At 34.5% G+C, this 14,880-nt stretch overlaps 2 protein-coding genes across 2 annotated transcripts; both read right to left on the bottom strand.

Moving 5' to 3' along the window:
* Nucleotides 5,738-10,590, bottom strand: LOC109720687 (pentatricopeptide repeat-containing protein At1g80270, mitochondrial-like). Its single transcript, XM_020247954.1, has 3 exons — nucleotides 10,316-10,590; nucleotides 8,829-9,393; nucleotides 5,738-7,145 (listed from the first exon to the last, which is right to left on the bottom strand). Exons 1-3 carry the CDS (start codon nucleotides 10,348-10,350, stop codon nucleotides 5,898-5,900), a joined length of 1,848 nt encoding a protein of 615 aa, XP_020103543.1. The 5' UTR covers nucleotides 10,351-10,590; the 3' UTR covers nucleotides 5,738-5,897.
* On the bottom strand, nucleotides 11,871-12,629 carry LOC109720689 (protein MIZU-KUSSEI 1-like; the record flags this gene model as incomplete). Its single annotated transcript, XM_020247955.1, has 2 exons — nucleotides 11,871-12,359; nucleotides 12,510-12,629. Coding segments are annotated over 2 exons (567 nt in total), but the record flags the coding sequence as incomplete, so codon positions are not given.

Genomic DNA, 14,880 nt, shown 5'->3' with positions numbered 1-14,880 from the left:
TTCTTAATTCTCTGTTTGATGATATATATATACACACACTCATAGATATAGGTTAAAAATGTACTTGAGCACCCTCACCTATAGACAATTCTGAAACAGCTCCCTCAACTCTTTTTTTTCTTTTTTTTTGTACTTAGCCATCTCAAAAAAAAAATTTTACAAATGGTTATACAAAATTTATATTTATAAGATTAATCCTATCCCTACCACATAAGTGTCACACAAGCGCTAAGCAAGCGTGGATGGCAGTGTTGGTTAAGTCAAACACGGTGAACTATTTACCGTATTTCGATACGGTATTTTATTATTTTTCTATCATAATATTACGTAATATTTGGAGTTTAGGTTTCGTTTGGTTCGGATATAAACAAGAACTGCTTATTCCATAGATAGGTGTAGTTCAGGTATAAGTTTGGAATAGACAATTTTTGTGTTTGGATGAGAATTGAGTTGTTTCCGGGAATAAGAAAAATAACGTTTAGATAGATAAGATAGAATAAGAAGAACAGTGGATAGTTATAAATAGAAAATAATGATATTATTGCCACTTACATTATATTTAAATTTAAAATTTTAAATATAATATCTAAATTTTTAAATTTAAATATATAACTTTTAAATTTCAAAAATTCAAAATTTAAATTAAAATTTTTAAATCTCAAAAATTAAAAATTCTAAATTTTAAAATCCAAATTTTAAATTTAAGATTAAATCTAAATTTAAAAATTTAAATTATCAAATTATAAATTTAAAATATCAATTTAAAATTTTAAATTTAAAATTATAGAAGTGATTGGATTCTCAATAATAGAAGTGAGGGGTCCATGGAATCATGGTCTTATCCTTGGGCTTTTTATATTTGTATATATGGTCATTTTCAAAGAATTTTCTCTTAATTTAGAGTTGAATATTGAAAAGCAGTGTAACATGTTTGTGTTTGAGGTGGCTTTTTTTAGAATAATTCTTTTAAAAGGTAAAAGCATTTGATAATATATTGATATTAATAGAATAGTCCTAACTAATTGATTATATTATCCTAATTATAATTAAATTTAATATATTTATTCTGTCAATAATAATTATTACTCTTTTAGCCTTCATAATTATAATTTTTTTGACCTAATATTAAGAGAGTAGATTTTATTATTAATTGAAAAAATNCCTGTGGTTTTAATTTTGTATCAAATTAGTACCCTGTGGTTTTTTAAACTATAGGGTACTAAAGTGATAAAGTGTGAAACCACAGGGTACTAAAGTGATAAAGTGCAAAACCACAGAGTACTAACTTGATACACTTTAAACCACAGGGTACTAAAGTGATAAAGTGAGAAACCACAGGGTACTAACTTGATACACTTTAAACCACAGGATACTAAAATGAAAAAGTGTGGAACCACAGAGGGGGTTTTTGAAGTTTTTCCTTTTTAGAATAATTCTTTTAAAAGGTAAAAGCATTTGATAATATATTGATATTAATAGAATAGTCCTACCTAATTGAGTATACTATCCTAATTATAATTAGATTTAATATATTTATTCTGTCAATAATAATTATTACTCTTTTAGGCTTCATAATTATAATTTTTTTTTGCCTATTATTAAGAGAGTAGATTTTACTATATATTAATCGAAAAAATATGTTGAATTTTATAATATTTACGTATCAAATTGATTAATTTTCTTGTGCCTATTTTTGAACAATAATAATAAGAAGAAATTTCTTATTATATATAGCTACTCATATTTTGGCTGTTAATTATTAGTGACCCAATGACATGGTGACAGCTCAATGCAGAAGTAGTTGTGGAAAATTTTCCATTAGGCTTAGAATTTTGACTCTGAAAAATAAATCATATAAAATAAAAGGTCAAAGTACAAATTTAGTCACATGGGTTTTTCTTTTCTACACTGGGGCCCACAGTACCTTTAATATATATATATAAATATATAAATAAAAGAAGCCCTAAAATTTCTTCTGCGTATTGTACAGATGAATACACCTAATAGGTAGGGATCTCGACTAGTCGAATTTGGAGCGAATTTTCAAAAATTCGAATCCAAACCTGACTCCAAACCCGAAATTCGAACTCGAATTCGAATCCGACAGATTTTAAAAATTCATATTCAAATCCAAACTTGACCAAAAATCTAAAACCTAAACCCGAATCCGAACCCGAAACAATTATTATTTTTTCAATATTTCAAAATATATTATATTAAATCTAAATTTTTAAAATACAAATTTAGATATAACATCAAATTCTTGTATATATATTATATATAATGTAAAATAAATTCAGGCTCGAATTGGATTCGGATTGTGTGCAGTTAAAATCTATATCTCTACTTGATTTTTATTTTTTATATTCATATTCGAAACCATATCCGTTTAGTATTGAATAAATCTGTTCCATCAATATGATCTCTACTAATAAGAGACTTTTTTAAACTTTATTAGTGATATAAATTCATAGCTCTTAATTCTTTTTTAAATATAAATTCTTTTGTAGCTCAAGTGGTTAAAAAGCTTTACAAGAAAGCCAAAGACACATTAGGTTTTGAAAATTATTTTAAACAGTTTCATATGGATTCAAACATTAAAAAAAAAAAAAAATTTGTAGCTCATTGATTCCAATCAATCTAATTTTGACTTTGAGAAAAAGTATTCAAAAGCTGAATATATCTATCAAATTTATTCAAACTAATTGTTTTGAACTGAGTCGAGCAGTGTATAAATGACAAAACGAATCATATAATTAAGCAAGCTTACTCCAATTTATTAGCTTTTTTTACCGTAATAAAATATCATAAGCACAAAAATTTAAATTAAAGCTGCTATTTTTAAAGCTCATAAAAATTTGCTTCGGTTTTTTAATTGTGACAAAATTTGCCAAATTAGCAACGAGGTATCATATTTTTTAATCCGAAATGTATCGAGCCCATATTTCCGTCAAGATACATTGTCTGCTTATACACAAAATTATATGCAATCTCCTTGCGTTTCGTGCGGTACTAATCCCCGAAATGCATTGAATGTGGACGCAGTAGCACGTAGCCACGTTTGAGGCTCTATTCATTCTCCCAAACTAATTAAGCTCTGAGTTGTATGTTGTATCTGCCCACAACTTTGGCAACGTACATTCTAAAATTTAGAAATACGAGGAAAAAAAAGGAAAAAAGAAAAATATATGAATAAATGAACGTAACTACAACGAGGTACAATTATTATTGTATCGCACGCTACATATTTGTTCCCGTGCACGAAATTTTTCGAGATTCACTGCAGTTACGTGCACGGAATTTTTTATTGATATATTTGATGGATTAAATCCCTGTACTTTTAAAAAAACCAATAATGTCCCCTTCAAAGCACACTTTTTTACCAAAATTTTAAGTGCCCATCGATATGGGTCGTATCCACTGTACCATACTATACTGATGCGATTCTAATTTTTCTTGTTAATAGTTTTCTTTTAATAAACAAGTTTAAATTTAAATATCTTGTTATTTAGGAATATATTTAGGAATAGACAGTTATCTTGTTTGGAAATAAATTTATTAGGTATGATTAGGAGTAGTTTAAGGATTTGGACTCTATATAATGTAACCCGGAGTTACAAGAAATAAAAAAGTAATATTGTCTCTTTTTCCTCATATCTTGTTTTCTTTTTCTACCTATTCTCTCTACTTCTCTACTTCTCAATTCTTTAGCAGGTTCGATCCCCCTCAAAGTTATCGTTTATTCCTATTAATACGGTAGGACCGTACCATGTACCAACAAGATACCGGCACGATACAGACCTTGTACCGATGGCACAGCTCAAAACTCTCTATTCTTTAAATTAGTAAATAATTTTCTCAATAAAGTTTAAAAGATTTGATCAAAAGACATAATAAATAGTTAAAATATTTTGTTGCTAAAGAAAATAAATATTTTATGCTATTATATGTCAGCATACAAGAATTTTTTTGACCGGCATACATCGGTACGGCTCGGCACGCACCGTACCTTATCGGCAAGTTTTCGGCATGATCTCGTGCCACGATATTTAAATCCTTGCTTTTACCATGAGCACGATGATTCCAAATATTAGAATGAATTAATTATCCAATCAAACTTCTCACATTTATTTTTTATTTCAGCTTAAAATTATGATTTCAATCTAAAGCAATGTATCGATCATAATAGTAATATTTTTCGTAAAAGAACATTCCATTTATAAGATGATTTCTTATAATGCCTTCCCATAAAGTAGCGACAGATATACATGGGAAAAATTTTCATGCATTTAAACAAGCCATGAAGATACTATAGCCGCAAAAGAAAAATATAAAAACTTGGACTTAAGAAAGGTATATACAGAAACAATTTTGAAGGATTTTAAGTGTCCATCAATACGGACCGTGTATCTACCGTGCAGTATCGTGCCAATAAGATATTGACACGATATAACCCCGTGCCGATGGTACAACTTAAAACTCTTTATTCTTCAAATTAGTAAGTTTAAAAAATTTGATAAAAATACATAATAAACCGTTAGAATATTTTTGTTACTAAATAAAATAAATATTTTATGCCATTATGTTCGGCACCAAGATTTAAAGTACCGTCCCGTGCCGTACGTCACAAGGCGACACATACCGTGCCACCAAGAAGGTGGCACCGTTTGGGGGGGGGATGGGTTTCGGACCCCCCTCAGTGCCTCGGTCATGCAGCGTTGTGGGGCAGCACAAGAGCGGTATGGCGCAGTGTGCCACGGCACAGTAATTGTGCCACGCAGCTGGAATTATTCTTTTTGTTTTTTTTTTTTTTTTGCTGCTTTTTTTTTTTTCCTTTTTGTTTTGTGCTTTGGGTTATCCAAAGAATTTTGGGTACCCCACACCCTCGCAAAGATATTGCAAATCGAAAATTTACTTATTAGGTAAGTCAAAAAAATTATAATTTATTTTTTTTTGTTTATCAATATACGGACAAAAGATTTGTCAAGCCCTCCGCTTCCATCATAAACATCTATTTTTTCTTCACAAATTATTTTAACCGTAAATTTTTTGGTGAATTAAGAAAACAAAATCGAACTCAATAAACAAATTTTTAGCCACATCAAATATAAAATTTTATTTTTGTGCTAGAAGATTGAAAATACTAGTAAAATTACTTTACATACAAAAAAAATTTATAAGTTTGTTAATTGATAAGCGTAGTAAGCTATATATAGCAAATATTCATAATTATTTGATTAAATCTTTCAAAATAATATTATAAGAACTTATTCGAACAAAAAAACTGAAATAAGTTCGTGTCAAAGCGTGCCAGTAGGAGGTCATGCGTATCCATCGGCATACAAGCGTATCATGTGTCGGCACGGAAGCCTGCCGGTGCTGTACCGTGCCAGGGAGGTAGTAGCACGCCCCCGTACCATGGCAATTTAACCTTGGTCGGCACACATGTATTCTTTTGTAACCGGCACGCATCAGCATGGCCCTGCACATATCGTGTCGTACCGTGTCGGCAAGTTTCTGGCACGACCTCGTGCTACGGTAATTAAATTCATGGGTTTAAATATATCTAATTACCTTAAAATCTATAAATCTAAACTCTGATATTGCATATGGAATTGAGTAAAGAAACTGAACAAGGAAACATTTGACTTATCAAGCAAATAAAGATGAGAACCAAAACCTTTCTCTGTTTCAAACATATAACACGACATCAAGTTTCTGATGGGTAAAATCATGATTTGTAAGAATAAATATCTTATTTTGTCAAAAGTATCCGAGTACGTCTCGAACCAAGTACAACAATGAAGGATTCAGAAATCCATTTTCATGTGTAAATAGCATTAGAGTAAATCCATGTATCATCACAATACAAAGTTACCTACTAATGAAATTATAACCTAATCAAGCAATTCGGATATCTGCGTCTTCCTAAAAGCATCAACAGCAGCGAGTTGCGCGGCCACCGCCTTGTTCGGGAAAATATTATCCGCTTTCATTCTCTCTCTAAACCCGTACGCAGGGGTCTTCGCATTAACATAAGCTAGAAGTAGCAACTGATACTGCTTCATCCTCCCAGCATACGCAATTTGTCTCAGCCTGTTGAATACCTTCTCTGAATTGTGAATATCTCCCCTTTTTGCATAATTTTCCAGCAAAGTAATGTATGTGTTGTAGCGGGGCTTAATCTGATTATTCTGATTAGCTCTTTGCAGTATGGAATCAGCTTTTTCGACCTCACCAGCTTCTACGTAAAGCTTCACCAGCACGTCCAAAGTCGTAGGACCAATTCTGCAGCCATTATCAGACATTCTCTTAACTAAATCCTTCCCCTTAGAGAGAAGCTTATGGTTTGCATAAACCTTCAACAGGGCAGTGTAGTACATTGAAGAAAGCTTCTTCCATTTCTTCAGCACTTCCTCAAAAGCCTCTTCGGCCTTTTCTACCAGCCCTAGCTTTCCCCAAGCTTCTATAACGGCTAAAAACTCATCTATACGGGGGCTAGCCTCGCACTCTTTCCAAATCCTTTCAACTTCATCGGCTTTCCCGAGAGCAGCGTAGAGAGGGAGAAGCGCCTTGCAAGAAGCACGGTTCTCTTTAATATCACTGCCTTCCATTTCCTTCAAAGCAGCTTCGGCCTTATCCTTAAGACCTGCGGAGATGTAGTGCTTTATAACCATGGCTTGAATCACAAAATCTGGCTCGATACCGTCACTCTTCATCGTCTCCATAATCTGTTCCATACCGGATATGTCTTTGCTAATGCCTTTAGTGTCCACTAGAAGCTTGTAAGTGAAGAGAGAGGGTTTCACATTTTCCTTTTCCATCAGTAAAAGGACATCAGCTATCTTCTTCTTGTTGATTCTTTTGTAAAGAAGTAACAACTGGTTGCACGCGAAGGTAGAGATCGGCAAGCCAAGATCGCGCATTTTGTTGAAGACTTCTTCGGCTTTTGATACATTGACGGCACCGACACAATTGGCCAGAAGGGTCCGGTAGATTATCTCGCCTCTACAGGATTGGGGAATTTTCTCGATGAACTTCTCAGCTTTGTTGATGCCGTACACTTTGGCAATCAAATCTAGCTGCGAAGCGTAATCACGCTCAGCAAAATCTAGGCGCTTGGTTGATTCTAGCCACTCCATAAACTGCACAATAATTTGAGAGAAAGAACTGAGATTGAACAACCAAAAGAAAATAGCTGTCTTTGGTAAAACTTCATGACTTGCTGCCTGTTGGCTTTTCTGAACTTAGTAAATACTGTTTATATATGAAAGCACTTCTGCACTTCAGAACAAAATCATGATTGAGCTACACTTGATTTATAGCATCAGAGACATTACTTTTATTAATATGAGCCGTCCAGTGTTGATGATCAGATGCCGTAAAGTAGAATAAAAGAAGAAGAAGAAACAAACATTAACAGAAAAACAAGGATAAATAGAGAAAAATCTAACAGAAGAGGTAGACGGCACAGGGAAAAGTGCATCAGTAGTTTATTGAAACACAGTAATCAATGATCTTCTCTGCACAAACCTTACGCCGTACCGATTCTGGTGTCGTTTCTCTTGCAATTGTAGTTTATTTGTCATAGATTGCAACTAATTATTTTATGGAAATATTGGTGTCAATCTCCTAATTGTGAAGGCATCATTCTTGTTCAATTGTTATCCAGAAAGTTTGGATTCTACAATGTGCTGATCTATTGATTGCGATATAATATATTTAATCGGATGTTACAAGGTAGAGAAAGCGAAAAAAAGGCCAAGAAATTAGATGAAAAAGAGGGGGAACAGCAGAAGAAATATAGGAGAAAAGGTAGAGCACCCCAGGCTCAAATAAAATTAAATTACACAGACACATTTTACTCGAAAAATGATCCCATTCCTCCAGTATGTTTTCATGGTAGCATTAAAAGTTAAAGACTATATTATGCATGTTTCATGTATAGCTAAAGCAAGAATTCTCGTGCCAGTTGCCACAGTCTGGCATGGTCGGCACGTGCCGCCTGTACTGATAAGGCTGTGCCACCCATGCCAATAAGGGCATGCCGCCTGTGCCGATCGCGTTGACAATTAAAACAGAGTGTGTGCTGAGATATGTCAGCGTACTGTGCTCTGCCGCTAGCACACAAGCACACCCCGTGCCAATGGGCACCAGCGCACCCCGTGCCGGTGGCACAACAATCCTTGAGCTAAAGAAATAGACCACGAATTACGATCACTAGATAACAAACTAATATTCTAAGTTATTAAGCAGCATTGAAAATTAACAAGAAAATGTAACAGTTGAAATCCAACTAAAGTAAGGCCCAAATTTGAAAGAAGAATAGGCCCAAACAATTTGACCTAAACTGAACACACAAAAAAGGTTTAGTTCAATTCCATCCATCTCTGCTATTCGGTTTGATCTGGTTTAATAAAGTGGAATTTTCATCATCCTATTTTCGTCGAGCTCTTGCTCAAAAAACCTCACCTAATATTTCTATGCGTTAGAGCATGAAACTTGATGCGATAGCGAAATCACACTTCCTTTTTTTCATAACTCAAATCCAGTTAGCCTTGATTACTATTCAGACTTCGAAGCCATTTAACTGACTATACCGGCAAAGTACATATTAAAGCCTATTATAATTAACATATAGAGGCAAAATCATCAGCATAATTTTCTCATCTAGGTTCAGCTGAATATTATTAGCATGTCTGGAAGCCACCCAACAATTTCACCAAAAATGAAGCAAGAAAAATATAATACATGAAAAAGAATTGCCATACAGAATATTCTACAGGAAAAAAGAAAAACTACTAGGTGAATAAGGAAAATTTCAGGACCTGTAGTGCTTTTGCATATTTTTTCCGCTTGCGAAGAGTAAGAAGCGTGAAAGATACTTCATTTCGTCCCAATGCATTGCCTTCCTCAACCCATTTGTTAAGCGCTCCCGTTACAGCTGGTCTTGAAGCATCTATTATAATCTTGAAAAGAGGAGTTGAGCATACCTTCTTACTTGACACCTTTTTACCTTTCAAATCAGATTCGCTGTCTGCTAAGCCAATAGATTTATCAGCAGCTTCACCGGAATCTTCTTCCGATAAGTTACCTTCTTCAGATAAGTCAATCGAATTATCAGTTTCAGGAGGCACATCAAGATCAGAAAAGCCCTCCTCTGCGTCATCCGCTTTACTATTGGACGTAACGCAAGCCTGAGAAGAAAGATTCCTACCCCATAGGAAAGTAGGAGAAATAGAAGAGCCACAGAGGAGGGACTTTGGGATATAGTAGCTATGGGAACGGCCATACTCTTTTCCTTGGCGCACCTCTCTTTGCTCTAAGTCATTGCTTGGTGTTTCCGGTATGGCGTGACAACAACGAGCAACCACAAATTGGTGAGTGTGGCTCCTGAGCATAACAAGAGATAATTAGAATTTAACCATTACTCCTATAGTGAAATTATAATGATTTTAACGAATAATTTGCATACAAGCCCATAATTTGATCATATAGATCAATTTACACAAAATTTTGAGCGGGACAAACAAATGTTACTCCAATTATTAACAACCAAGAAAACATTTCCGAGAAGAAAAAAACAAATTTAGTCAATTATTTGGCGAAGACAAAGTGTTACATAAAATTCAGCAAATGAATGTTTGATTACTCATACAACCGAAACAAGAAGTTCTTCCATGTAAATAGTAATTCCAGTATCTTCACATATGTCCCTGAAAAGTTTGGATTCTGCATTTGTACCTCAAAGTTATTAGTTGCCAAATAGATCCCCCTGAATTTGAAATTTTGCAAATTTGTTCCTCAAGGTCAAACTAAAACTAACCATACATTTTCTTGTAAAAACAAACATTTACCCTTGAAAGAAATATTTTTTACCATCATTTTTCTCCTCTAACATCACTATTCTATCTCGCATGTTACTTTACGCGAACCCTAAATCCCAAATTCTTCCTAAAACTTGTTAAGGCCCACCTGTGCTTTTGCTTTCAGCAACAGTTACCTCTAGCAGAGTGAAAAGTTCGGCGCTTCGACAGCTACGGAAATTAGAAATGAGATTCTGAGGCCCGAAAGCAGAAGCTCCAATTCGGTGCTTCTGCTTCTGTTGCAGAGAAAATGTGGAAGGGATCTCAACATAATGCTTCTTCTAAAAGCACTACTCGCACCAGCACTTCATCCAACAACAACAGGGCCAAGCAGGCCTCAAGGGAGAAATGGGGTCACCACCGAATACAAATTAACTCGAAAACACATGCTGTTCTTGTAAGGAACAAATGGAAAATGATCGAAATAGTGGGCAAGATCGAAGCATCACCTCACGGGAATTGCGGCGCGGCGAATCGCCCACATGGTGATCTCGAGCACTCCGAAATCGTGCGATGGGGAGAGGGGAAGAAGATGCCCAATAACCCTAGAGAAGAGGCTAGAAGAAGAAGGGGAGAGGTGGTGGGGACGGAGAAACCCTCGAAACCCTAGCTCTCGACCACCATGGGAGAAGGGAGAGGAAGGTTTAAGGCCCTCAACCCTAAACCCTAGCTCGCGACCGGGCGAAGCGACGGAGCGGTTTATTGCTTGAACCGGATCCGGTTTAGAGAGGTACCGGTCGGACCGGACCATGGGTTTTACTCAAAACTCCCCATTATTTTTTGGTTAAAATGTATAGGCGCCCCCTAAAATTTAATTCGTTTTCAAATAGACACCCTAAACTTTTTTCAAAATTTTTTTATTAACAGTTTAATTTAGATTTTTTTTTTGTTAGTCATTTTAAATATTTTGTTAGAATCAAACGCCAACGAGATATGCACTTTATTTACGGGTATGTTCTAGAATTTTTCATGCTACATATATTAGTTATGAAAATTGAATATAATTGTTAAAATCCGATGCAAATAAACGAATTGTGAATTACATATTATGTAGGTTCTATATTTGAATATATCTAACTAAAAGGCCTTTCCACTGACTGTCCCTAGCACAGGTGATAAAAGATTTAATGATTGATAATCGATATTTTAAATTCGCATCCTAATTAATTTACATTTTCAGCTAAATTTATTTTTTTAAAAAAATAAACAAAATGGCTAGCATTTCTCTCTCTCTCAAAAAAAAACTAAAGGCTATTCCATTAACATTAGATACAAAAACTTTTATTATCATATACAGTTATACAATAGAGTATTACCATTCTTAACATCTTATTATGATTATGAACAAAACAGATTAAACAGAAAACAAAAGAAAATAATAATAATAATAATAATAATAATAAACTAAACTTCACTTTTGGTCCTCAAACTTGGAGGTTTTCTTGCGATTTTCCAACTAAATTTTTTAAAATTATTGCAATTAGTTCCGCATTCCAATTTATAATTATTTAAATAATAATATGTCACTAAAAAGATAGCGTTGTAGTTGATAATACAATAATTATTAAAATATTATATCACTATCACATCGGCAAAATATTATCGTCGAGTCAACTAACGCTTAGTTTGATAACACGGTGATTAAAATCGCCATTTTCATACTGTACAAAATTTAAAAATTAAATTGAAAAACAAGGTTATAACTACTTTGCAATCGTAATTTTATAGTGTAAAAAAAAAATTCAAAGGAGTTATTAGTTTTGTTAATTTTTTACAGTATAAAAATAATATTTTGTACCCACCTCACTATCAAATCAAGCCTAAAATGATTCTTAAAATTTAACAATTTAAAAAATTTAAGCCAAAAAAATATATAACAACCTAAAAATTTGAGGACCAAAGTAAGCGCGCGTCACAAACAGAGTATATATATGTAAAAAAGAAAAAGAAATTAAAGAAAAAATTAAGAAAGAAGAAGTTAATTAATTAATTAATTAGGTAGGGTTCTTAATTAATTAAGTAATTAATTAGGGTTAATAGTTGAATTTAGATCCTAACGAAGAAGATGGTGAGCTCGGGGCCGTTGTTGCCGTCGGGGTTGAGCATGTAGAAGGTCTCGGAGTCTCTGGAGCCGACGACGCGGTCGAAGTAGGCGCGCATGTAGGTCAGCTCGCCGTCGGCCGGGTCGGTCATGTCGGCCGGCAGCACGCCGGCGCCCATCGACACCGCGTGCAGCAGCTGCATCACCCGCACGTCCGACTCCGTCGCCTCCCGCCGCGCCGCGTACCCCACGCTCCGCCCGTTGATCGTCGCCGACCACACCGGCTCCTCCAGCAGCCGCGGACTACTACTGCTCCTCTCCCCGGCCGCCGCCGGCTTCTTCTCGCACTCCAGCGCCACCCGCAGCAGCCCCGACGCCCCCATCTCTTGGATGAACTTCGCCGTCGGCGTCCCCAGCTCCACCAGCATCCGCGGCACGCTCCGCGGCGTATCCTAAATATCATACATTTTACTCATGTCATTCATATATATATATATATTCGTACTAGTAAAGTGCACGTGTAATGCATGTCATATATATACACACACGTAAGAAAGAATACGATACGATGAAATAGTAGTGTGATATGTATATGTAAACACCTGGAAGGCGATGGTGATGCGAGCCTTGCGGTGGCCGAAGAGGGTGCCGGTGGTGCGGGCGGCGCCGTGGATGTGGCCGTCGTGGCGGCGGCGGTGGTGGTGGTGGTGGTGATGGTGGTGGAGGAGGAGGTTGGAGGGGGAGGGGAGGCGGCACGNGAAGAGGGTGCCGGTGGTGCGGGCGGCGCCGTGGAGGAGGACGATCGGCGTCGGCGGCGGTGGCGGCGGCGGAGGCGGCGGTGGTTCGACAGCGGCGGCGGCGGCGTTAGTGCCGGAAGTCGTGTTTGCGGTGGCGGTGTCAGGCGGAGATTCGGTCATGTGGTAGAAAGTCTAGCCTGCGGCCGTTGTGGCCGGCAAAAATGATGATCGACAATGTTGATGATAAAAAAAAGAAAAACGTAGCACCTCTTCTTAGCTGGTGCAGTAAAAAATTAGAATAATAGAATTTTATATATATATATATATATATTTGATTTTGATGTGAATAATATGTGGCTATGGAAAAAGAGAGAGAGAGAGGCGTAAATGGTGGAGCATTTCTCACGGCAAGAAGAGGGGAAGGGATATAAAGTGATGGTTTAATTAGTTAGCAAATTTAGCGGAGGGTTCGGTTTATTATGTTCTAAAGAAACTCCAATTTGCTCTTGGTTTAGCGTATTTGCATATCCTATTCTATGATTTTAAAAAAATTATTTTACTATCCAGTAACTTTTATTATTATATTACTGTAAAGATTCGGCGCTAAGTTTGTTTGTTATGCCAAAAAAAGATTTCTAAGAATTATATTTTTTTTCACCGACCGTCCCTAAAGCAAGTGGTAAAAGGCTTAGTGGTTGGTACCTGAGATTCAAGTTCGAATTCCAGTTGATTCACATTTCTAGCTAAGTTTATTTCTAAATGAAATAAACGAAGCGAGTAGCACGCTACCTATCTCTTAAAAAAAAAAAAAAAAAATTATATTTTTTTGGAAAAACTTCCTACTCCTGTGATTTCGTACTTTTTTACTGTAGTACTCTATGATTTAAAGTATATATCACTTTCGTACCCTGTAATTTTATTTTTCTCTTTTTATTATCTTTTTCATTATTTTTTTTTTGTTAAATCACTGACAAAGTTAAAATTAAAGAATACTAAAGTGAATATTCGATAAACTATAGATGAGTTATCTAAAATTTTTTGTATATAATTTAATAAAGAGTTAACGGAAGAACCGACGAAAAAAATAAAATAAAATAATAGAATACTAAATTGATACACTTTTAAACCATATGATATTAAAGTGAAAAAGTGCGAAATCACAGAAGTGGTATTTGAAGTTTATCCTTATTTTTTTTAAATACATGGAGCACTTTAGATGTTCTAGATTATGACAACTAATTTAAATTTTTCATTTTAGTACTTTTTTACAAAAATGAAAAGAATATGAAAAGGGGGATTCTTGTGTTATTATCCTCGTTCCGGGAAAATTGCTTCATAATTCATCAACATTTATATATGGGGCAGTTTCATTTGATCCTCAAACCCTTGATTTAATTCTTAGTATAATCAAAACATGAATTAATATTTATTTATTTCATTACAATCAAAGTTCTTCCATTAAAATTACTCACTTAAAATGGACAAAAATGCTTTAAATTGTAATTTAAGCAATATATATCCACCCTACCACATAATAAATTAAGAGGCAATTGCCTATATACCCCTGAAAAGTTTCTGATTTTCTTATTTACCCCTCTTAGAAGGCTAATATTGAAAATACTCTTTTTATGCTCCAACTTCTTTCTAATATACCCCTGGAGTTAAATTCCGTTAGTGAACTGTTAACAGTTGCCGTTATCTCTGAAAAATTACTATTTTGCCCATTCCAATATACCCTTATACTGGAACTAACTTTTCTTATATACCCTTCATATAGCAAATACTTTTCTTATTTACCCTTCAAATATCAATTAATTAATTAAGCACGTTAGAAGCGAGCAGATGAACGGATGAAATCGATCGCAGCTAAACCAACCTTGGTGGCTAGAGGCATAGTTAATTAATTCGGATTCGACAAAAATTCAGTATAGATATAATTCGGATAAAATTCGTCTTTTAATTTTTAAATTTGTTGAAAAATACGGCTAAAAAACAGATTCAGCAATTATTCGGATACGTGATTTATACGGGTATTATATGTTCACCAATTAAAAATTCGGGATAAAAAATTCGGCTATATAATAAATATATAATAATTAATATACTATATATATTATTATTATAATTTTTATATATAGATTAAATATATTTAAAATTATAATAAATATATATTAATAATATATAAGAGTTATATATTTAAAAATATTAATAAATAATTACAAATTTATAAATAAAA

This window comes from Ananas comosus, linkage group 14 (assembly GCF_001540865.1).
Source record: "Ananas comosus cultivar F153 linkage group 14, ASM154086v1, whole genome shotgun sequence".
Classification (NCBI taxonomy): domain Eukaryota; kingdom Viridiplantae; phylum Streptophyta; class Magnoliopsida; order Poales; family Bromeliaceae; genus Ananas; species Ananas comosus.
This window is presented reverse-complemented; position numbering and strand designations above follow the sequence as displayed.